At 41.5% G+C, this 25,356-nt stretch overlaps 1 protein-coding gene across 3 annotated transcripts; it reads right to left on the bottom strand.

Moving 5' to 3' along the window:
* Positions 1 to 955: 955 nt before the first annotated feature.
* Positions 956 to 25,163, bottom strand: usp47 (ubiquitin specific peptidase 47). 3 transcript variants are annotated; one of them, XM_086287688.1, is made up of 28 exons: positions 24,860 to 25,163; positions 19,764 to 19,958; positions 17,828 to 17,944; positions 13,569 to 13,722; positions 13,380 to 13,476; positions 13,142 to 13,287; positions 12,935 to 13,014; positions 10,693 to 10,842; positions 10,369 to 10,464; positions 10,125 to 10,277; positions 9,472 to 9,630; positions 8,996 to 9,127; positions 8,721 to 8,797; positions 8,188 to 8,243; positions 7,590 to 7,702; positions 7,388 to 7,489; positions 6,992 to 7,199; positions 6,673 to 6,788; positions 6,434 to 6,553; positions 5,484 to 6,285; positions 5,078 to 5,253; positions 4,912 to 4,992; positions 4,705 to 4,820; positions 4,480 to 4,598; positions 4,005 to 4,135; positions 3,851 to 3,898; positions 3,636 to 3,766; positions 956 to 2,002 (listed from the first exon to the last, which is right to left on the bottom strand). In XM_086287688.1, exons 1-28 carry the CDS (start codon positions 24,902 to 24,904, stop codon positions 1,828 to 1,830), a joined length of 4,095 nt encoding a protein of 1,364 aa, XP_086143814.1. In that variant the 5' UTR covers positions 24,905 to 25,163; the 3' UTR covers positions 956 to 1,827. The 3 variants fall into 3 exon arrangements, with proteins under 3 accessions (XP_086143814.1, XP_086143820.1, XP_086143824.1); XM_086287694.1 differs by lacking the exon at positions 24,860 to 25,163 and adding an exon at positions 23,846 to 23,881; XM_086287698.1 differs by lacking the exons at positions 19,764 to 19,958; positions 24,860 to 25,163 and adding an exon at positions 18,286 to 18,441.
* Positions 25,164 to 25,356: the final 193 nt, after the last annotated feature.

Genomic DNA, 25,356 nt, shown 5'->3' with positions numbered 1-25,356 from the left:
TGTGGTTAGCATAGCATAAGCATAGGCCCTGGGTTAAAATCCAAGAGTTGCATGTTCTCCAGCTTCCTTACATAATTAGCCGTAGGTGACTGTGAGCGTGAATGGTGGCCTGTCACTCCAAGTATCACACGTCTCGCACTATAACAGCTGGGGTAGTCTCCACCATGACCATGAATTTGATAAGATGAAGAAAATGGGTGGATTTTCTGCAGTGTAGAGGTTGACAAATTCACCTTACAGGGTTTGAGAGTAAGTGACAAACCCAGCCTCAAGGGGTCACAGTGCAGCAGGAAGGGCATCCAGTGTAAATTTTTATAAAGAAAAAAAAAATGTGTCAAGCTGGAAGTACAGCTAGTATAACATCCTAACGTGTTTTTATGAATTGGTTAGCAGTAAGAGAAAACTGCAGTTCTGAAAAAAGCACTTTAATTCATTTCTAAAATCATCTTAAACTATTTCCACACAGGATCTGAAATCTCAAAGAAATAAACAACAACAACAAAAAAAAGGTTCTCTTCTGATATTGGCATTTCTACAGTGAATAGCTGGTGGCAGCATCAGAGGCCCGGAAAGGAGGCCGTGATGCTGAGCTTTAGTCCTCAGAGCAGTTGCACAGGCAGACTGAGTCCAGCAGGCTTTCTACACCCGCTGGTGTCAGTCTATCAAGCAGCAGCAGGTAGAAGCGCCAAAAATCCAACCTCTGACTCTTGCCCAACACCCAGAGAGAGCTCTCTCCTCTCACACCACACACACACACACACACGTGGATGACACGAGACATGTACTGCAAGTTTCACATGGTGCAAGAAACAGATAAAGATATCCAATTTCTAAATTAAAGGTTAATGCAGACAACAGATGAGTGCCTGGTGCTTCACAAGACCTCTCTAAATGATTAAGTCTGAAGCAAAATAATAATTTACAAACAAACAACAAAACAAGGAGATTCTTAACATCGTCTACTTGGTTTTGTTTTATTATATTAAGTTTTAAAAAGGACTGATAGCCTATGTATCACTACATCTAGTGGAAGTGATGTGACAGAGGCAGAGCTCCTATAAAGCACATAGAGCAGCAGTAAAGACAACCCATATCAACACGTTACTCTGGCATTATAGGAGCATTAGAGGAGAAACAACTTTAGTTTACAATTTATTAATTGTTGCTTTTTCCAATTCATCAATTCTTGAGAATGAATGGTTTCTCAATTTGTCAGGCAGTCTGAGTGAGTGAGGTTTGTCTCGGCAGAAGAGGTGAGACTGAGGAAGGCTGGATAAGTCGTTTTTTTTTTGTTTTTTTTTAATTTAAAGGAAGATGTTCAACGTAAGATGATTCAGATTGATTTCTCCAACAAAGTGGTGCTCAGAAAGTGTGAGCACATGGATTTACAAGACGGCCACGGATGAATCATAATCAACACTATTGTCCAAAACACGGAGATGAACACACAGTGACGGGGAGGACAGTGAAAGAGCCTGATGTAAAAGTAGACTGGAGCCTTGAATAGTCAGGATGGATGCCTCCCAGACCGGTTTCACAGTCCTAGACTCTCCGCATCCATCCCTGAAGCTTTCACTTTTAATTGATTTGTCTATACAGCATCCAAATAGCTTTTGTACTTCCCTTTAATCTTTACAGTACAATACACTATAGTGCACAATAGGGTTTCTGAGCCTGGAGCTCAGGGTGGAGGGTGAGAGCACATAATCCTCACAGCGCTGCTCGATTTCAAGTCACTGTCGGGCCCGACATTCAGAGTCCCGCAGCCTGGATGCTCTGCTGCAGCACCCAGGCAAAACAAATAACCCACGAGTGTTTCTCCACGCCTCAGTCCTGCCCTGGGTCCTTTGCAGGGCCGCCGTCCAGGTAGATCTTGAGGGCCTTCTCTTTGCGTGGCGAGTAACTGACACGGTGTCCGGTTTTAAGCAGACGGCTGCTTTCCTTCTTCATTAGCTCGTTGCGCTCATCCTCTGACAACTCCAGAGGTTCTTCTGTGCTGTCCCTGCGCAGACAAAAGAGCACAAAAACATTGATGGAGGTCACAAATACTCCTAATATAATAAGATCATTAGAAGAACTCCATGGATGTCGCCATGTTTTAAAATTTTAAGGGAATAATGAATGAATGAAAAAAAAAAAAAAAAAAAGAAAACATGTAAACTGAACTGAAACTTGAAGTCTTTTTTTTTAAAGCTTAGTAGCTGCTTTCTTTAAAATATCTCTACTACTAGATACAGTTTTACAATTAAAGCCTGGATTACAACATAATTGGTTCAGAACATAGTAAGAAAGCTCAAATCTGCACTTGTACCACTGCCTTTTCAGTCATTAAAGAGTCAGTGATGGAAATCAGACCTGTCAGCACTGACCTCATGCGGTCTCATTTATTAGCTGCATTGATTTGTGATTAAAAAATTTTTTTTTACCATCACAGCAAAGACAGATACAACTACCTGTACCTATGTCCACATTATAGGCAGAAAATTACATAAAAAAAAAAAAAAGATTAATTACTTAATATACATTCACTAGCCACTTTATTAGGTACACTTTCCACCCCACTTTGCCTTCCTAACTGCCTTAATTCTTCATGCAGTAGATTCTACAAAGTGCTGAAAGATTCCTCAGATTTTGGTCAATACTGATATGATAGCATTAAAAAGCTGCTGCAAATTTGTCAGCCATGATATGCGCTAAGAAAATATCCCCACATCATCGCATCACCACCAAAAGTTCAGTTTTGGTGAGCATGTAGCCTTCTAGTGTCATTTGACATGCTGCATTTTTCTCACACGCTCTCATGATTACCTTGGTGTTGGTTGCAACATGTAGTCATTTGAGTTATTGTTGCCTTCCTACAAGTTTTAGCATCAACAAGCTATTTTTGAACTTGAGAAACTGGATATTTTAAATTTTCTCAGGCCATCCCTTTGTAAACTTAAAGAGATGGTTGTAAAACAAATAAATCCCAGATCAGTTTCAGACAAGTCTGTTTGGCTCCAACAATCACATCATATTGAAATCACGCTTAAATCACTGTTCTCCATTCTCTGTTTGACCTTCACCAGACCATTATCTTCACTGTGTCTACCATAGCCAAAATGACAGAGTTGCTTACATGTAATTGGCTGATTAGATATTTGCGTAAACGAGCACGTGAATAGGTGTAACTAATGAAGTGGCCAGGGATTGTATTTAAGTTTCAATCCTAAACTGAGACCCTCTTGACTGAAAACATTTACTGATTCATTTGTGGTATTAAATGTATAAATATGAGAAGTCAAAAGCTAGGGGAAAAACCTAAAAAACAACAATGCTTCTAATGCAACAATATCATGTTTTATTCATTACTGAGTCAAAGCCAACCTGTAAAGCCATGTGTATAGTTTGCGTACATTTGTACTTTATATTAGATATTGAGATTAGGTGTTCAAATATTAAAGTTGTCTCTAATTCATATTAGATGCCAAAAATTCAACTCACATAAACATATTGAGTTTTTAATAGTCCGAGCGAATGCATGACTTATGACTTCTACTACAGTCCTCTCTGTTCATGAAATGATTTCACAAAAATACCAAAGACACAAACGCTGTACTTGAATGTGGACTTGTCCCAGTTTGTTTTTTTTTTACCTGTAGAAGACCACCGCCCCATCATCACAGATGTAAAGAGGCCACACATTAAGGGTTGACACCTTGGGGTTCCAGTCTAAATCCTGATGGATTTCCAACACAGAAATATCACAAGGAAATGTCCCCCTACCCTGCAGAGACCAGATAGCAGTGTCATCAATACAAACATATTAGAAAAATCGGGTCCCAGGTTTCAGGTAATTACATCCACCTACCTTTGCAAACTCCAGGTTTTCCAATGGAATACCACTGATTTCACTAAGCTGCCAACAGAATAAAAACATTAGACACAGGAATACAACAGTTTCCCTCAGCTAAACACTGAACACAAGCTATGAGTAAAACACATTTGTCATGCAGCAGACAAACCTTCTCCTTGAGTTCCTCCACACTGCTGCTCTCCAGAATCACTTCCTGAAAAGGCCCCAGCTTCATTGTAGACGGGCTCCATCTCCGAGTCAGAACGGCCAACTGTGACATTGATTTCATCTTCTCTGGTTCTGAGAAACATTAGAGGCTGTGGATCAATCAACTGCACTTTAAATGAAACTTCAGTGAAAACAAATTTTCCTTCACTCTAGAACCAAATACACGTCATTTATTAATCTGTCTCCATGTGGCGTTTCACAGCATGTTAACAATTCAACAATCTGTTTTTTGAGCCCCTGGAAACAGATGATTTAATGTTTGTTTTCTGTACCTTAAAGGAAATTATTTACTATACCTTTAAAGAAAAAGTTTATATTATTAGAACAGAACAAAACTAAAATAAGGTAGTTGAGGTACCCAAAGAAAAACCGCATAGTGAAGCAATGTTTAAAAGAAAGTGAAAAACACAAGTTACCATCAAGGACTTCAAGGAAAACCTCCCAGTTGGACGAAATGCTGATGTCTTCCTCATAAACGTGGTAATCCAAAAACACTGTGCCCGGATTCTTCCACGTCTTTTTCCTGAGGCGAACCCTGACCACACAGAGATAGATACATGCTGTTTTGTACACATGTTCATTTTACCTGAAGGGAAACTGTATCAACAGTCCTCTGAACTATGCAAAGCAAAGAATCTTACCTGTCAATGCTGAGGTCAAGTTTACACTGCTCTTTTAACTGAGGAAGCAGCTCCTCTTTAGACTGTCTGACAGTCATAGCCTTGGCAAACACCGTGTCCACTAGGAACTTGCAGGGCTGAGAAAACACCACAATTAATATATTTTATAACATAATGCTGTGCAGCTGTACAACAGTGTATGAGTAAGAAAAGTCTGTCAGTTCTTACCTCTGGTTCATTGACTAGTAGTTGATACACTTTCACTCTGTATTCACCCTTTTTAAGGGCTCTGCCTAGTCGAATGGTTATCTATGGATAGTGGCACAGTCTTTGTTGAGATATTTCCTTACTCTCAAGCAAACGACTTTAATCAAAGTAATACGTTTAAACTGACCTTATTATCGTCAGAGAACGATGAGAGTGTCTCGTTGAGCCGTACACTCTCAAACTCCTGGTTGTTGGCATACACCCTAAACACCTTGAACTGGGTCGAGGTGACGCCGACGTAGGGCTCCAAGTTCAGCTTAAATGCTGCTAATGTTATTCTCTTGTCCACATGAACCACCAAACCTGATGTAGATCACAAGAAACATCAATGTACCTTTTCTTTCCTTTTTAAAAAAAAAAAAAAAAAAAAAAAAAAAAGATATACGTCAAGGATGCAAAACAGGTAAAGAATGTTTGCAATCCTCCCCCTTGAATGGAAGTAATTGCCCGTACCTGATTTTAAATGTAATTAAAACATAAATATACTAGCTATGGATGACAACTGCTTTTAAATGCATAATAAAAGTTTGTACATTTTTGTGAATTCCACGAGGCATCATCCTGAGAACAAGGCTCTGCTCTGAAGTACAGGTACTGGGCCTCTGCCTTGCTCTTTCCATTGTCGTCATATTCGCTGTCAGTTCCAGAGTCTTCCTCTGCAGTGTCCCAGGTCTCTTTTTTGCCCTCGTGGGCTTTGGAGCGCCGGCTACTCGTGATGCTGTGCGAGTCCAGGCCATTGGCCAGCTGGATTGGGCCGCTGTCTGCGTTACACAGCGTGTCACTGCTGTGACTGGAGCTCAGGATGTCACTGTCCACCGAGCTGGTGCTGCGGTCATTGTTCACTTCTGAGTCCGACCGCTCCTCACAGGCAAAGTGGTTCTCAGGGTCAGAGGAGGCGCCGCCGCTACCCGCAGACGTGGCCCTGATCCGATTCTCTAACTCTCTGTTGTCTGCAGCCACGCAGAGAGAAGAGTTTGAGTCCGCCTCTTGGGTTGGGGATTCGATATGTTCAAAGTCGCTGGCGTCAGAGCTTTTCTGGCTGTCACTGGTGCTGGAGCCCTGCTGCTGCTGCAGAGACAGATTCTTTAACTTTTCTGTGCTCTCCTCCAGGATAGCCTCTACAGATTTCCTGTTACCCTTTGCCCCCTCAGAGAGCACATCAGAGTCACTTCCTACTTTTTGGAAAAGAGTTCTGTTTGCCAAGGTACCAGGAGACTGCTCTGGTAGTAAGACTAACAGCCGGATCGTATTCCCGTGCCGATCCAACAGTTTCCACAAGAGCGAGTCAGTGAAAGGAACCTGATGATCGGTCAACTCAGAGCTCTCAACGAAAACCTGGTGAAAAACAATGGCCAACAAACAAATTAGCAAATTTCATGTAATAATAACATATATAATAAGACTTTGTGAAATTTAAAACAAGACTGAAACACAATAACGCACAAGACAGAACAACTGTCAAAGTTAGAAGAAAACAAGAGACCTTGTTGCTCCTGAAGAATCCCTCAGCCTTCAGTGTCTTGTTTGGGACATAGAGAAGCCGGAGGTCATTATAGCAGCGCTCCAGAACCACACGCATGGTCTCTGCAGAAAGCCCTGTAGCCTGGAAAGAAATGCACACAAAAACAGGCTTACATTAATATAACAGACACCACTATATTTGACAGTTTCCTGGGTAAATGGTTAAAAGAAAACACTGTGAAGAGGCTAAGAGTAAGAAACCTGTGCAATAAGCTGTTTGAATTCAGTGATCGTCTGGTTCAAGTACGCCCGAACGCTGACGGGAGACGCGATGGTCTCGCTCTTCAGATTAACAACATGAACCTTCACCATCACCTCTGTGAACAAAAGAAGAATCATAAACACACCCACGCAGATAAACAGCAACTAAGTTGCTTGATACACACACTTACACCTGTCACCGGTGTGTATTTGTTTCTGATCATCACAGTTTGTCTGTTCAGACTCTGGCAACTCAGCTTTTATCATCCTGAAAACAGCACTATGTACAACAAGCAGTCAACAGTAGAAGATTACCGACCTCCAGGTTTGTAAGGCTGGAACACTTGATCTGGCCTGCGGGTTTCTAGAAGCAAGTCAAACATGTATGAAGACTTGACTCCTCCAAGGAGGAGGCCCATTGGTGTGTCCTCCTCTCCTTCATAAGAGCGCTCCAGGTACTCATGGAACTCATCATATTTTACCAAGCGACAGCAGTCCAGAGGGACAACTCCCTCAAGCTCCATCATCTGACATACAGAACACCCATTAAAGAAATTAGCAGCAAGTTTTGAAATCCAAACTCTAAAGTGAGTTTCTTTTCTTTTGCTATAATCACAGTAATGCTGTGTTGCAAAGTTAATGGAAGAAAGAAAATTGAATGCACCAAATGTCTTTCAAGATTCCTCCAAAAGTAACTGAAACAAATCTAACAAACCTTGTAGGCCATTTCTGTTGCTTCTCTGAGAGTTTTGTCTTTGTGCACTTCCAACTTGCTCTCCATCATCATCTTCACAGGATGCATGCAGAAGAGCTTGATCTAAAAAGTAAAGAGCATAAGACTACCAAAAAAAAAAAAGAAAAAAAGAGAGAGACAGGGTATTAAATTATCCTTATAAATTAGGCAAACAGCCCAGCACCTTGCAAGTGTTGCGTTCAATCTCCCTCTGTCTCTTTTCTTGCTCTTCAGACTCTTTCTCCTTTTGAACCAAACGCTTTATGTGGTCTGGGAAGTCCTCCACGGCTAAAAACTCTGCAGACAATTCAGAGATTACACATTAAATCCAGTGGCATGAGGAAAACTACAGAGCTCAGGGTATGTATCAGAGTATGAAAAATGGGAAAATTATGACCACAAGACAAAGGCAAGAGGGCAAGCTGGTTCCTTTGCAACTGGTGCAACACAAAGCTTTAAAAATAAGTTGCAAATACAGGCAAAAGCCTGGACAAGTTTAGTTCAGATGGATGGCAGATAGGGCACAGTGGAAACTTGTGTAAAGGATCTTCTTACGTGTAGTAGGTATCAGAAGACAAGTGAAATTGTTTTATTTAAACACTTTCCTTACAAAAAAACAAGTTAACAAAAGGCCAAACACATTCACTAGGTTACGACGAAAAGATGAAAACCTGTGACTTTTACAGTTTGGGAGTTTTTAATTCAGAAATGTGGAAAAACTGTCATTCTTGCTCTAATTTTTACATTCTCCTTAGCAAGACTTAATTGAATGAATTTCTTACTTGCATTCCTTGAAGGATCTTTCAGTCTATAAATCAGCATATATGCGTTTGTAGAGCTGTTGGGAAGGTAAGAGGAAGGAGAAAACTATTACTTCAATAAAAACAAAATTACAAACACAAACGGGGGGAAAATAAAAGGTTTCACATTTAGAAACAGATGTGAATAACAAGATAAACACCATTCGTTTTCCAAAGTCAGTGTATTGGAAGCATTTGATGTGAGGGAGTCCTCTATCACAAAGTCAGCGACTCCTGGAAAAAACGTGCATTCCCTGACCAGTCGGAAAGTGGCTGCTGCCAGCCACAAGGTGAAACAAATCGCATGGAGATACACGGTGCTGCTTGAAAATCACCTCAAGATTGCTTTCTGCACAATATGATCGACCAAAGCAATGACATGGAGGTTTTTGGTACAGCACGAGCCTCCAGCAATCACTCACCACCTAGCCAAGAAATAGACATTTTTTCCCTGGGGCCAACTGGGGGTTGCCAACTGGTCTCAAGGCCTGTGACTGCTGTGGAACACAACTGACCTTGCAAAGGCACCGGAGAAATAGCCTCTGCTCCCTGAGGATCCCCCATATGTTTTCCTGATATCATCCTGGGTGATCTGTTTGACAAAAATGAACACAATGAAACAAAAAAAAACTATTCAACAGAGGTTACCACAATGACAATAAGCAGCATTTTAAATGGCAGTTGCAGTTGGCAGTTTTTTTTTTGGTCTAGTATATAGAAATGGCAAGCACTGCCTGACATTTACTTTCAGTAGGAAGCCAAAACGTGTCACTCAAGAGCAGAGACTGACCTTGCTAACGTGCTGATCGTTGAAACTGTACCACTGGCCATCACTGAAGGACTTGATACAGGCATAATAGTGCCCGCCCGCAGCGCTCCCAGAATGGACCATAACAGAAAACAGCTCAAAGGTCAGCAAACTCTGAGAAGAAATAGGGGAACACTGTTCAGTTAAAACAAATAATTGTGTTGCAGATTTCACTGTCGACATACTATATTTTTAGAGATACACACGTTCCCATATTTTGCCACTTTAAAGCAAAAATAGAGAATAATCACACATCTTTAGAACACTGTAAATAAAAGACGAATTTATATATTTAACAAGAACAGAGAAGTATAACATTTTTCGCTGACACTTGCAGAATAACAATCCCTCTTATCACTACACCGTTGGCAAATCAGGTACTTCCTTTTAATCTGTTGTCAGATACATTCTCACGTACAAACCAAGCACACCAAATCCATCTAAGTGAGGATGATCACCTTTGGCTTCAACACCCTCTCTGTGCTGCTGGTGCTGTCCAAGCAGATGCCCTCATCCACACAATCATCGGTGGAAAAATCGTTGCTCATCTGGTCGCTGTGGCAACTGCCTTCATTCTCTGCTCCGCTGTCAGTGCAGCTCTCGGTCTGAGGGGACTTCTACAGAGTAGGCAATTTGAAAAACAACACCAGAGTTAAAGGTGAATTCAAAAGATCAATTAGAAAAGAACTAATCCAGCGTAGAAATGTAGGACATTAAGAAACCAGCAAGCTGGTTAACATCTCAGTTGGTCAACATACACAAACCATGGTTTATGGCTGACTGAAGCCTGTCATGGCAGGACACAGCACAAGATTACACACAGGGCACCTTGACCCTCAACACTTGGAAAAATGTTTTTGTGGACTGATGAAACTAAGGTTGCACTGTTTGGGAAAAACATACAGCCCTACAATGAAGGCACCACATGATAACACAAAACCCATAATCCTAAGGTGATGCAGAGGGAGCGTCACTGGTTCTGCTTTGCTTCCTCCTTTAGCAGTCATAAAGGAGAAAATGAATTCCAAAATTGATTAAAAGGCATCCCATAGGATGAATCCAAATCAGTAATGACAATGACAGAGGCAGGTAAATTCAATGGTGCTCTCACCTCATCTTCCACATCAATAAATGGACTCATGTCAAGTTCCTCTGGGAAGGTCATGCGGTCATTAAGTTTTATGCGATGCATAGTGGTGTAGTCGAAATCAAACCTTTTCAACTGTAATGTCAGCAGGTAAGGAAAGTGCAGAAATCTCAGCCCCTGCGTGCGATGTCAGAAAATGAGAAGAGACATTAGCAAAACACTGTACTCTCTAATCATGACTTCCATGTTACATTTTTAGTATACTTACCTTACGGGCATCACATTTCTTTTTACAGCGTTCACAGAAATACTGGTTGGGCCCATCGAGTGTTTCTGGTTGTATGAATGCCTGTAATGCTTCCTCCTGTGGCATCAAAAAATAAATAAATAAATAAATAAAAAATAAAAAAAAATCATATCATGTAAATCAAATCAATTTAGAATAACAATTTAATATCAAATAGTTTGAAACTGTACCAAGTACTGAATTTAAAGTAACCTTTAAGCAACACTGAATTGCAAAGAGTTAATAAATGTTAAGTGCTGCTGTGATAAAGTATATGCTTAGAAGAACAAAGGGTGAGAAACACACCACACTGCCATAGGCTTGGCTGGCTCCAAAGGGTCTGATCACAAGAGGGATGTCCAGGTAAGTATCAATCCTCCAGCTCTCATAGCCACACTCCAGACAACGGACATAATCCTTCAGCTTTCCCTGGTACAACTGGTTGATCAGGTCAGCCTGAAGATAGGGAGAGAACAGTCAGGTTTCTCTGCCACATTTTACTTTAAAGAAAAATCAACTCAGGATACAAAATGGTCTGCTACCAATTTGCAACATTAGCTGTGAGACAATTTCTCTCTACTTCTGGAGAAGCAAGTGCTGACAGCAAAATGTAGTGGGATACAGAATAATTCTACTTGTGTTTAGATTTGTTTCCCATAAACCTTCCTTTACCATACAACTCCGTCGGCAACTGCATATGAAAGTTTCTCAGGATAATAAAACACAACAGACAACAACAGGCCAAGGAGAGTATTTCTTTTTAGTCAGTTGCCATCTGTAGCTTTCTCCAGACAGCTGAAATGGCAGACACTGGACGAACCAGCGTAACTGTTAACACTGCACAACAAGCCCTCAACTTATCAGTTAGAGAAAGAAAAAAAAAATACTCAAAACAGAGAGTAACAGAAACCTAAAGTAAAGAAAGAATGAACCCAAGAGCTGCAGGAATGATTTTTATTTGATTAAAAACTTTGCTCTGGAACAAAAAAAATGTATGTCATTATTTATAAAAGTCATTAGGTATTAATTCTGGTCATGATGGTTTTGTCCCATTATTGAATCAAGAATCAATCAAACCATTTAGAAACGGTAAAAACACTTGTGTTGTATATTTAATATAAGTCTTTTCTACTGAGATCAATAAATATGGACCAAGATAGTTTTGCATTTTTTCATTAGTTTGGTTTCCTGAGAGAATTTGTTCATTTTCATTTGTTTAATTATTTTATTTATTGCCCCAAAACATTAAATGTTAGTTTTTTTTATTAGTTTCAGTCTTTTCCTGTTCTATACTTCTTAAATTGCACATTCTGATAAAGAGTCACATGGACATCCCAGTCTCTATAAACTGCACCATAGCCTCATTTTGCTGTGTTAACAAATTTATTCAAACTAATCCATCCATCCATCCATCCTCCATTTATCATCTTCTTGGATTCGACACTGTAAGCAAAGGTGGCCCGACTTCCGTCTTTTCAGGCATCTCTTTCAACTCATCCAGGGAGAAAAAAAAAGCATCCCCAAGCCAGCAAAGAGATGCAATCTCTCCAGCGTGGCCTCCTGGTAGGAATTACCCTAAACACCTCACCTAGGAGGTACCCAGGAGGTATTCCCAGTCTGATGTCCAAACCACCTCAATTAGCTCCTTTTGATGAAGGAGAAGCATTTCTATTTCGAGTTCCTCACTCTACAGGTGAGAGTAAGATCGCAGATCTACCAGTAAATTGACAGCTTCTCTGTCATTCTCAGCTCTCTTCTCCACAACATATCGGTACAGCCTCCAAATCATCACCACACCAATCCGTCTCCCCTCATTCATGAATGAGATCCCAAGGCACTTCTCCACTGGGGGCAGCAATTTCCCTCCAACCACCCACCTTGGGCATTCTACTTTTTTCCAGCTGTCCAAACTGAGACTTAACCATTTTGTGTATCTTTTAAATACATTTTCGTTAATTTTGCAGGTACTTTCTTTTAATTAAAATGTGTTTACAAGCCAATTCCTAGTTTTTAGTTTAGTTTTAGTTAAGTATAATAACCGTGTTAGGATGCCAAAATGGAATTTAATGCAATCATCACTTATGGTTCACATGGCACATGTAGACTGGGGGAAAACTTAACTGTTTCCAGATATTTATGAATATATAAACTAAAGATTAGTAGAAGAAGAAAACTGGAGCTTGAAAGAAAAAATGTATAGTTTATATATCCTGTCATCAGTTTACTTTCTATGGCTGAAAACTACAAGTAAAAATCCCTTGTGGTATGAGATTTTTTTTTAATTTAATTTTTTTAAATAGCATTCACGTGTACTTATGCTTGCGTTTACAGACCACATGGCTGCGCATTCGTACACTGGTCTAAGTGTTTGCCGTTTATAGCCTATTCCCGAGATAAGAAAAAGCTAACCCCAGGGCTTACTGGCACATTTCACTTTTTCCACAGTAGGCCTTTTGTTCCCATTCTGGGGGGAGCCTGAGCCTGGATGCAGATTTTTTTTTTTGTTGTTGTTGTTAATAGTCTGAGAAAACTACTTGTTTTCTCCTACCTGCTCTGTTTGCTTCCACTTCTGCTCCAGGGCATCGAACATGACCCTGCACAGCTCCTGGACGTCATGTTGTTGCCAAGCTAAAAGCAAAAGCACAAAGAAAGAAAAAGTATAATTAAGTGTACAGACAGAGGCACATGGTCTTGTCCTCCATGAACATGCAAACCAGCCATGTGAGCCTACTCACAGGCAAGTACATAAGCTCACCCTCACTGCTGTCCCAGCCAAAGCTTCGCGTCACATCAGTAGTCTCAATTGCCCGTTTCTTACTAGTTTGCAACAGAACAAACAGTCTTTGCAGCTGGTAGGGAATACTGGTGACAGGATCCTCCTCTTGCTCCTCAAACTCCCAACTGAAGTCGAACAGCAGATATTTGAGAAATCTAAATCTATTATATGTGACAAGAGAATTTTCACAAAGTGATCCATAACCATGATTTCTTACTTGTAGAGTGCATTCCTAAACTCTGGGGTCATGAACAATGTTTGCAGCAGACTGTTCAAATAGCAAGTCATCGCTTGGTTGACCAAGCCCACATAACCTGTAAAGGCAGCAAGAGACAAGTAGTAAGTGATCGGTTGGAGATGTATAAAAGGAAAGGTGTCACATATTCAACATGTAACCAAACCTCACCCGTCTCAGACTTGCTAAGGATGGACGAGTAAGAGTAAGATGGACTGCTGTAGTCACCACTGCAGCCAGGAGTCCCATCTCTCAGTAGGGGTCCAATAAATCGTTCCTGGGAACTGTCATCTAGTCCACTGCTATCTGCTGTTCCTGACTCATCCTACAAACACAAACATGCCTTGTAATAACATCTTTCGTTCCCTTTCAGTCGATTCACTCGGTAAGTATGGGATATCGCGCCCTCGCGTGTCCTGGCTGAAGAAACCTTTATTCACGCCTTGAAGGCAGATGACGTGTGATGACACGCGCGCGGCCCCGCCTGCACATATAGCCGCTGTCATCACAGTCATCCCTCAGTTCTTACGCTCTTCACCTCGCTGAGAACACCTCTGCTGAGTTGGGCTAGCTAGCTGCTGCTAGTTAGCTCCGTTGTCTGCCGACTTGAACTTAGCTTAACTGCCCCTGTTGGTGTTAGCCTCCGCCGCGCAGTTGGTGTGTAGGCTGCCCGCGGAGCGCTAATTTCAAGTTTTTCCTGTGCAGTGTTTCGCTTTGCGTTTTGGAATGGACTCCAAACCTAGCGAGCAAAGCAGAAATCTTCTGTGCGCCCCTGTCCTCAGGGATGCGGTTTCTCTTTGCACGATAGCGACCAGCACAATGCCTGCCCTGTCTACCTTGGGATCGTCAGCGCTCTCCTAGTGTGGACGGAGCCCGAAGCCTGTGCACTTTGCCGCCAGCTCCGGCGCTCAACCCTGGAAAGACAGGTGACGTTTGTGGAAAAAGTGCTGGGACGCTCAGCTGTCGCACGGCATGACCCTCTCCTTTCCGAGTCCGAAGACGAGGATTTTCCGGTCGATGTCCCCGCAATTAGCTGGGCTGACCACATGGAATACGTTGACGGGTTAGCTGATGACGAGCCGGAACCATGCAGGAGCGATGACGGGCTTCAGCCTGGGTTGAAGCCCGCCAGCGCTCCCCAGGAAGACGATGACGTGCTGGACATCAGCCTGGACATCCATGGTTTGTCGGACGATGAGCAGGAGAGCGCATTGTCGGCCCAATGTGTCGCCGCTGCCGCACCGGTCGGCCACGATGACACCTCTCTTTTCTCCCTGTTTTGCCGTGCTGCTGAGAAGCTGCAGGTGGACTGGCCCTCTCCTCCGCCAGCTCAGAAGCCGTCGCGGTTCGCGGGTTTTTTCCTCCCACTGGAGCCCGCAACGGCCAAAAACTGCCTTCCCATGTTCCCAGACTTTCTCTGCAAGCTAACAGCATCATGGGACAAACCTCTGTCTACCAACGTCACTGTGCCTGGCTATGGACAGTACATGGAATTGGACGGCGCCAAGGGGGCTGGCTTAGCTAACCCACCCCCTATGGAGTCATCTCTGGCTGCTTATCTGTCCCGTCCCCACTCTGTTCGAGTGGAGAAGGGGTCCAGCAGCAGGGAGACGCTGCTTTTACCCCTCTGTTGCCACACAAGAGGTGCCGCTTAAGTTCTGTTCAGGTTGTCAGCCCCAGAAGGCGCTGCACTTTCCTAACACTGTCTCCCAAGCACAAAACCCCTGCACACAAAATGCCTCAGGTAACTCCCTGTTCAGGTGTGTTAAATGTTCAGGTGACCACATCGAGTGTTCCCGCTGTTTTTCATTGTTGTGCCCCAGAAAAGGTGCCTCCAACAAAATGTATGAATGTACATGTTTCCATGTTACAATCAATAAAGAGTGTTGTTTATTCTCAAACAATCACAAATGCTCAGCCTGCAGGCAGAATGAGCCAGGTCAGGCAGGTGATGCAGTCCCCTGCAGACACACTGGGGGGCGACAACGCCCCGCCGACGGTGCTGCAGGTCAGCCAGCTGGCTGCTCACTTCCCTCAGTGGTGCGCTTGCGCCCCCTCTCCGTGGGTGCTGCGAACCGTTGCCATGGGTTACCGGTTGCAGTTCCAGGTCAAGCCACCATGATACTCAGAGAGGAAATAAAGGCGCTATTGCAGAAAAGAGCAATACGAGTGGTCCCCGCTTCGGAGACAGACAAAGGTTGGTACAGCCGTTATTTTGTTGTTCCGAAAAAAGGGGGAGGGCTTCGTCCCATCCTCGACCTGCGAGTCTTGAACACGTATCTACGAACGTACAGGTTCAAGATGCTAACACTCAGACAGCTCTTGAATGCGGTTGGCCCGGGAGATTGGTTTGCAACAATCGATCTAACAGATGCTTATTTTCATGTGGCTATACACCCGAAACACAGGCAGTTTCTGAAGTTTGCATTCAAGGGCGTAGCCTACGAATACCTAGTGCTGCCGTTCGGGGTGTCGCTCGCTCCTTGCACCTTTACGAAATATGCCGAGGCAGCACTAGCGCCCCTGAGCGAGAGGCATCCGCATCTTAGCCTACCTAGACGACTGGGCTCTCGTAGCTTGCTCCAGAGAGCAGGCGGAGACATAGCTGTCGCTGGTTCTGTCACACATTCAGACACTGGGGTTCTCTGTGAACTTTTAAAAGAGCTTGCTAATCCAGAGTCAGCAGATTACTTTTCTTGGTTTGGAAATATGCTCGCTTTCCAGCCGCGCACGTTTGTCGGAGCACAGAGTGGCCGCGTTTCATCGCTGCCTCGCTCAGTTTCAGCTGGGACACAGACTGCGTTTCCAGACGATATTAAGCTTGTTGGGCATGATGGCATCTATGATCGCCGTAGTGCCACTTGGACTGTTAAAAATGAGAGCGTTTCAACGCTGGACTCTCTCTCACCGTTTGTGTGCATCGCGTCACCTCCGTCTTGCATGCTAGCTCTCCGTCCTGCATGCTAGCTCTCCGTCCTTGAGGGAGCCCATGCTGTTTCGCAAGGTGTCCACAGATGCTTCCCTAAGAGGGTGGGGAGCGCTGTGCGAGTGTGCATCAGTGAGAGGGATCTGGTCCGCAGCCCAGCGCCAGCTGCACATCAACCACTTAGAGCTGTTAGCAGTGTTCTTAGCTCTAAAGCATTTCCGTCCAGTCCTGGAGGGCCAGCATGTCTTAGTCAGGACGGACAATTCAACAGTGGTATCTTACATAAAGAGGCAGGGAGGAACACGCTCTCTTCCCCTGTTGAAGCTGCGCACCAATGGCCAGACGTGCTCCTGTATGCATTTCCCCCCAGTGGAAATGATATCTCATGTTCTAGAGAGAGTGCGTCGGCATTCCCTCTCTCTGATTCTAGTGGCCCCTTGGTGGCCCACAAGGTCGTGGTATGCAGAGATAATCAGCCTGCTAGCAGCGAGTCTTTGGCAGCTTCCTCTCCGCAGGGATCTCCTCTCTCAGGCGGGAGGAAAAGTGTTTCATCCGCGCCCAGACCTGTGGCGCCTTCATGCTTACCTGCTGAGAGGTTAAACTTGATTGCTAAGGGTTTGCCACCTAGTGTGATAGCGACAATTCAGAGCGCTAGGGATTCATGTACTAGAGGCTTGTACGCTTACAAATGGCGAGCCTTCGAGCAATGGTACCAGGACTGCCACACGCTTCCATTTCAGTGCTCTATTGTGGATGTTTTGACATTCCTGCAGGAGCTGCTGGATAAGGGCCTTTCATTTTCGACAATTAAGGTTTATTTAGCCGCTATATCTGCTTGTCATATTGGCTTTAACGGGGTGACACTAGGTGCAGCCTCGCCGGCTGAGGCCCGTGCTTAAGTCCAGTGTCCCTGCTTGGGACTTGTCTTTGGTGCTGGAGGCCCTTTGTAGCCCCCCGTTTGAACCCATTCAGTCTGTGGATATGAAATTTCTTTCATATAAGACTGAATTACTTCTTGCTTTGGCAAAGCGAGTGGGTGACCTTCATGCGCTGTCTGTGCATCCCTCCTGCATACAGTTCTCTCCTGATGGCCACAAGGTCGTATTGCGTCCAAATGCTGCCTATTTTCCCAAGATCATGCCACAAGGTGGCCCCACTGAGCAGTTTGGCTCGGTGAAGAGCAGCTATCGAACTGAGGGATGACTGTGATGACAGCGGCTATATGTGCAGGCGGGGCCGTGCGTGTGTCATTACACGTCATCTGCCTTAAAGGCGTGAATAAAGGTTTCTTCAGCCAGGACACGCGAGGGCGTGATATCCCATACTTATGTGTTGTACCTCGTTCCTCTCCTTCAGGGAACAGAAGTTACAGACATAACTATTCGTTTCCAGTTAGAGTGTTTAGCGTGTTAGTAGATTCTGTAGGGAAATAATTATAGATTTCTTTTTAAAGATTATTTAATAAATTATGAATCATTATCTTAATTTATTCTTAAACACTCACAGATGCAATCTGGGGCTGCTCTCCATCTTTATCTGTAAGCTGGAGGAAATTCCTCTTACCACCAGGTTCAAACCCAGACTCTGAGAGGGACATCTCACTGCTATGGTCAAGCGGTGCCTAGAGAAAGCAAATAAACACAATATGAACAGACAAGTTTCACAGAGGTCAACAATGCCTGGACAGCAGTAAACACATGCAATCTTTTTTATTCGATATTTAGTTTAAGCAAAATGTCAACTTAAGTCAACTCAGTCTACTATACATAAAAAGACCTTACAATATTATAAAGACCAAACAAACTACCCCCTTTGCGTAAACAGTGGAGCAGAAAACCTTCCTTTTAGCACCAAGAAAACTTCAGTAGAACCACTCTACGGGCTAGCAGCCATCTGGTTTGAACGGTCAAAGCAGATGGCTGCAGGCTAGCTGTTTACAAACTATAAAGTGGATGAACTCACCGGAAGAGTTAAAGTCCTACTGAATTCATTTTCAGCTAATTCCATGTATTGTTGTTAACAAGGAAAGCCTCTGCAGCCAACATGTGAACAACGCTACCTAGGTTTCTCCGGGCCAAGCTGAGGATGAGCAAGCAAAGTGCTGCAGTGGGAACAAGCAGTGGCTTAATCCACTGACCTACTCAGTGAGATAACAACAGGCAGCACCTGGGCTTTGGCCTGGGTCAGCAACAGGATTAGCATGGGCTCATTTAAGAAAAGGGAATAATGTGTACACACAGATCCAACAGTACAAAACTCATCACTAATTAAACATATTAGGAAAGTCAGTTTTAGCAACAGTATTTTTACTTGTTTGCATTTTGTAGCAGTTGTAAAATGTAAATTTACATGTAATGACAGGGTACAAAAATCTATTATTAGCTGATGTCGTGGTACTGTCCTAGCAATAAAGAAGGTAAAAGAGCTACATTGTGTCTCAAATGAAACATGCGTGAGAATAAACTATAAACAAAGATTGGGAGCCATTATTATGAATCACATCAACGTTCACCAGAATTAGTCAAGCTACACTCAAGTCACTTTAAAGCTGCTGCCGATATTTTCTTTTTGGCCAACTGGAGGGCAACAGAGGTTGAAAGAAAAAAAAAAGAAAAAGAAAACTGTCACAATAAACCATGATATAAAAGTGTTTTTACCCAACAAACTGCCAGTTTTCTGCATGTTGCACCACTGCCTTTTTTTTTTTTTTTTTTTACTTGTTTCATTAAAGCTGTTTTTAGTCAAGTGACAAATGATAAGTAAGACAAATAAGTCTTACTATAATTTCTTATTGACTCATATTTTACCTCTTTTGTTTTAACTCTGTCATTGTACCCAAACAGTAGAGAAGCACTGTGGGATACCTACAATTACCCAAACTGATTTTTTGTGTGTGTCACTGACTGAAAATCAGGTGCAACAGTAAAAGTTAATGAGAGGAGTGAAACTAATTTTGTTTGGTCTGTTTAAACTGATCTCTGGTTCATTTTCCCTTTTGATGTAGTTAGTTGGTGCAGATGCGAGCACAATAATCGTACTCAATGGAGAAGAAGTGACCGTCAGAAGGAGGTGGTTCCTGGTCTGATTTCGAATGAACTCCATCCAGGGAGGCTCATTTATGGTGAGAATGTCAATCAACCCAACTACCACTGCAAGTTTGAGCTAAACATCTTCCTGTAGCGACGTATGCACCAGGGTACCATAGATATCCAGAGACCACAAACTATGGTAGCTTGCCTGCTACACAGTTTTACCCAAGATAAACACGATAAACATGAATGAGTAAATATTCAATGTTATACACTAGTTCCGAACACAGCACCTTAATCCTGCATTTACTTTTATTTCTGCTTTTTCCAGACACATCTGCTAATGTCTGCTGATGCTAAACCCACGTTACTCTCCATAGCAAAACAAAGCTAAACTGATGAATTACTAACCATGTCTTGTGTATTTCCCCATGCAAGTCCAAAAGTGCCATTTACGTATCCTGCTTTGTGAGCGACATCTTCATAAAGTTTGGAGAGGGTGGTGGAAGCAGGCAGGTTGAGAGTCAGCCGTTCGTTCACCGTCTTCGCGCTGGTGATGTCCTGAATTATACACAGCGCTCTGGGCTCCTCGGCTGCATTTTGGATCTGCAAATAAATAAAGAAAAAGATATAAACATTATTTTCTGACTTGTTTGTTTTCCAATGAAGAGCTAAACATTTAAAAAAGAAAAAACAACACAAAAAACGTTAAAGCTGTGCTACAAAGGTCATTAATAACATGCCAGTTAATGCTCGGTTTTGGTTTTGTTGGTTGTAATTTCATGCACAATATTAATTTTTTTTTTTTTTTTTTTTAAAACACAAAGTACCCTGCTGTGGATTTTCAAAGGATTTCCATTCCCATATTTTCACCACACCTGGATCACCATGTAGTGTATTGAGTCCAACTCACCTTTCTACCAAAGTATAATGGATTCACTAAATCATATCAAATTAATAATATAATTATCGGGCATATATTAGGAAAAGAAGAAGATATTTAAAATGTAAAAATAGATTTTTTCTGTATCTTAAAGGCCACTTTAACACTGGTGCTTTGAGTTATACAGGTTATTATTACAATCGGTATAAAACATGTTTCAAACCTAAACTAAAAGCAATTAAACTAACCACCGTTGGAATATTAGTCTGTTAAAAGCTCTGAGTTTCTCAGTTTTTATATTAAATACTTCCAACAGAATTACTTACTTGCTTTCTTCTTCAAAATTAAAGTTTTGAAAAAAAAAAATCTATAACAAGATAACAAAACAACAAAACTGATGTGGTAGACATGCAGTAATTTGACTTCAAGTATAACAGACTTGCAAAAGTAGCTCTTGTTCTCTTTTTTGCAATTGTGGTTTATCAGGGCTCGATACTGAAACCGCTTTACTGAAACCTCTTTTCAAAAAGTGTTTACGACACATGACTGGCTGATTTTTTTCTACACTAAACCTCCCAACACATGACTGGATAAGGTGGGCAGTTGGTTGATTCCGGTGGACAGAACAACCACTTGTCAGATTTCTCCTACATACTCCACAATCTGCTTCAACAACATGCCATGCAATCGCTCACTCATGCTTAATTTTAAAGCAAAAAACAAAAACAAAAATAGTCAGGTGGAACAGGAGTTTCAAGAAGCATTGAGTCATTTCAACTAAACACTCCTCATAGTTTGCTTTGTGACTGGTCTGGTATGTAGTGTTCCCAGTCAGGGACAAATCACCTGCAGACTAAAAGCCAACCTTTCTTAAGAACTTGAGCAGCAAAATCTAGCAGAAAAGGTCACTCACCAAGCAAGAAAAGGTCTAGGCACTGAAGAGTAATGCCAAAGTGTTTTAGTTTAGCTTACTTACCTGTTAAGTATCAAATGAAATAAAACAACTAGGTTAAAATAACATATAAACCCCTTAAAGTTTCAGATACGTTAACTGGGAGTGCAGACTGTAACTGTTACATTTTAAACAGTAAAAGCTGGCAAGTACCACCCCGCCCAAAATGACAAAGTTTTCATTTCTATTACCAGATATTGTTTAGATATTAAAACACCACAAAGCGAATGCACTAAATTATATTTCAGAAAAAGCATTTACCAGTAGATAAAAGTGACACCAATTTATGATTAAAATGCAACACGAAATTATTTAGTTTTCCTGTAAATGTGCACCATGCTAATAAATTATTTGTCTGCTAATCATTATTTAATTCCCTTTCTCTTTGATTATTGAAAAAGGTGGTACTTGTTTAAGCTGGTTTCTAGTTTAACAACATGCGTCGAGCTTTGTTCTAGTATAATAGTCATCATGGCTACTGCTTCATGCATCCATTTACCACCATGCTCGATTGTGTACACACTCTCCTATATCAAACACACCTGAGAAATCCTCTTCATTTCATCAAAAATACTTTGTCTGCAACTCCAAAATACACCCTGATAATATGTGGAGATAGTTGAGGGTGAAGAACAACTTAAAACACATAGAACAAGTAAATTAAGTTGTAAAACATGTCATTTGGTTGGAAAACAATTGAGCCGTTTTCTAAAAACCTACAAATGCAACAATAATAATAATATATATTCAAATAATTGCACTTTTTGCAGCCTTTTTGTATGTGTGATCTTAGCAAAATGTGACTGCCAGCGCCTACAAAGACGCTGCTGCAGCTGACAACACACAAGTGTATTATGAGATTAAAGGTTATTTTTACCATGGATATAATCACATGAAGCTACAGGTACAGCATAACACAGGCAGCATATTACAGAAATATTTTAAAGACACAAAAATTAGACATTTGAAAAATGAGGAAATCAGTACCTATGAACTAATTCAGTAACTACAAATGAAGGTTACTTAAATAAAATATAAAGTCTTCAATGAAATAAACAAAGTGAAATGAATTTAAATCCACATTTCTAGTAAACTTTAACAAGTAACCATGAAGTTAGACTACAGTGATTTTTTTTGGTTCAACTGTTATTGGAGAGCTATGTCAACTGCCAATTTCTAAATCATATTTGAGAACTGCACCAAAAAAAAAAAAAAAAAAAAAAAGGAAAAAAAAGACAAGAAAAGGGCTTGGTTGTCAACCTTCATCATTTAAATGCAAGTATTATACCCACTGTTTATTGTATCGGCAAAGGGATCATTGGGACAGTGCTTTTTGTTATAAGTCTACACAGCAGAACTATTAAATACCCCAAGCCATTCACTTAACATTTACCACAGTTGACGTAGAGCTGCATGTGAGTGTCATTACATGAAAGAGGTGGTTAATTAGCCTTTTCTCCTCACTCGTGTTTTATTTAACTCGAAACAACATATAAATAGAGTTCCCTCTGACTTCCTTTATCCCAGGATATCCCACCTCAACTTCCACCTATTCTCAATGCCAGCTGCAGTTTACATTACCTTCACCACAACAGGCCAACATACATCTCAAATATATCTTAATATTTTTATGGTCAGGATGCAAGTTTTAGATGCAAAATACTCTTTAGATCCAAAATGCACAAAGCTGGTTATCGATTCACTAATGAAGGAAGATAGAACTATAATATTTGAAAACTATGAAGATTAAACGCATAATACAGACTAAAAGAACACAGCAGCTGCAGACAAAGCAGCAGTAAGTGATGAAAAGCACTGCACGGCAGTTTAGTATTAAATGTGTGAGCACTTTAAGCACTTTGGCCAACAAGACTGGAGATGAGCTAGCAAATCGGCTAATAAACTTTAGCCAATTTGAAATCAGGATAGAAAGCAAGAAAAAAATACCAACTGTACAAGTTGACAGCCTCATCAATATCACAGTACATAATGGTCTAGAAAAGCAAATGTTTGATTAAATTAATGTTTAAAACATAGTTGGAAAAAGAAGACTCATTAAAAAAAATTCTAAAACCTATCCTTTCACAAAGATCCAAGGATCTTCCAGGAATGGTGACACTATTTTCCTGAGATTTGATCAGCCAGTGGTTGGTAATTTCATACTTGTTGGTTTTTAATCTGGAATCTCACCTGTTCCCAGCACAAGTAACCATGACGTTATACATCAGTAGGAAGTAAACCGCCTTCACAGTACAAAAGCCCAGGGTACATGGATAAGCAGAAACCCTGCTCCATCGTACATTGCTCAGGCACCAAGGAGGTATAACGGCAAAGAAATAATGGTTACATTATTAACCATTATTAATAATAATGGTTACAGTATTTCTTACTGAAGAAATACTATTTCTTACTGAAAAGCTACAGTCAACCTTATTGTCAAAAGACTTGACTTTACTCCAAAAGGTGTATCATTACTATGCGAGAAAATAGGCTGTAGGCTCGCTTATCAAATAGGGTCCTAATGTTAAATGGACGCCTGACAAATTGCTCTGAGCCCAATATAAAAGAAACAAAGTAAAAACACACCCTTAAAAATAATGGTGTAACGCATTAAATGGATATGACTGCTATGTTAGCAGTACGGTATATGATGTTTACCTTAACCCATCCTGTTAACATGTGAGCTAACATATCAGTAATCAAATCTGACTACCGTCACTGCCGTTGATCAAAGAGACTATTCATTTTATTCCTGTTTGAATAAGAAGGCACTGCTAATGTTAACATTAAGACTTTGCACGTTAACTGAGCTCCAAACTAGAAACATAAAAATTCTAAGTAACTTATCTTCAGCAATAAAAGAGGTTATCGACGATGTTAAAAAATAAACAAAGAACGATCAATTTATTCTGAGATAAACGCTAATGTTGTTAAACACATCTATCAGTAGCGTAGCTAGTCAATTCCGCTAACATTAGCGTTAGCTTGTCAATTTGTCTTGCTAGCACTGACGTTTACATTCAAAGTAGAAGTTTTACTTAAAAACAACCTGTAAATGATTCCAAGAAGGGTTTGAAATATATATCTGTAAAACTATTGTTTGGGGTCGACGGGGTTTCAGCACTGCTTGCCATTTGCAATTGGTTGGGGAACTTCAAAAACATCTAGATTAGCCGGAGTTGTTGCCACTGATCAGATTTAAGAAGCTAACAGCGCTTGCTAGCTAAATCCCACAAGCTAATGTTATGCTAGTAAGCTAACTGATGTTGACAAATGCCTTCGTTTGACGGGACAACATAATGTCATTAGCAACAATGGAAAAGGTTGGGTATTTTAGTGACCATAAAGCCATGTCTCGAGTCTAAACAGTTAAATGGTAATTATGATAACGCTTTTGCTACCTAAAATGTTCTCCGTCTGAAATGCATCGAAAGTAGCCGCTAACTAACGTTAGCAGATGCGTTAGTTAGCCATGTCATGATAGGCCGTCCAAGTCATATTTGGCTAACTGTTAGCAGCTCAGAGATAGTCAATTAAAGACGGGGTAAGATCGCAAACTTCAAAAGTGCTGCAGAAAGTTTTGCATCATTAATGTGCATGGTCTGTAAAGGTGACAGCTAATGCCCAGAGAGGCTGACTCTCCGACCTGGACACGGTCCATAATAACCTCACCTCTTTGGGTACGAACTGGTTCTCCTCGCTAGGCACCATTTCCATTTGTGCGACAGTTTAGACAAGCATCTATCCGGACAGGGATGTCAGCGAACAAACTTTGCAGCGGTCAACACAAACATTGTTTGTGGTCGGTTTGTTAGAAGTTTGGATGCTTAAATACCAAAATTAAACTTGCCAAAACTTGTAGGCTTATCAAAGTGAAATCGCAACACTCTCGGTTACACTACCCCCAGCACAAAGTGTCGTGCTATAAATGGAGAAAAATGGCCGGTGTTTTTACTCCGCGAGACTTCACTCAGGGAGCTCTGGCGTCACTTTCCATACAGATAAGCGTGCGTGATGCGGACAGGATGACGTCGGCGAGTGTGCGTGTTTTCGCTTGTTTTCGTTAAAGGGCAGAGATGACAGATATACAGTACAAGCGCACAGTTTGTGTATGAGAGAGATGTGTGAATTTAATTTCTACTATGTAATATATTAATTGTCATGTTATT

This window comes from Aulonocara sp. 'chitande type north' Nkhata Bay, linkage group LG1, assembly GCF_057382095.1.
Source record: "Aulonocara sp. 'chitande type north' Nkhata Bay isolate Kocher_YH1m ecotype deep benthic linkage group LG1, A_spYH_male_GT1.1, whole genome shotgun sequence".
In the NCBI taxonomy this organism is placed as follows: domain Eukaryota; kingdom Metazoa; phylum Chordata; class Actinopteri; order Cichliformes; family Cichlidae; genus Aulonocara; species Aulonocara sp. 'chitande type north' Nkhata Bay.
The sequence above is the reverse complement of the archived record's forward strand: the minus strand, read 5'-3'. Positions and strand labels throughout refer to the sequence as shown.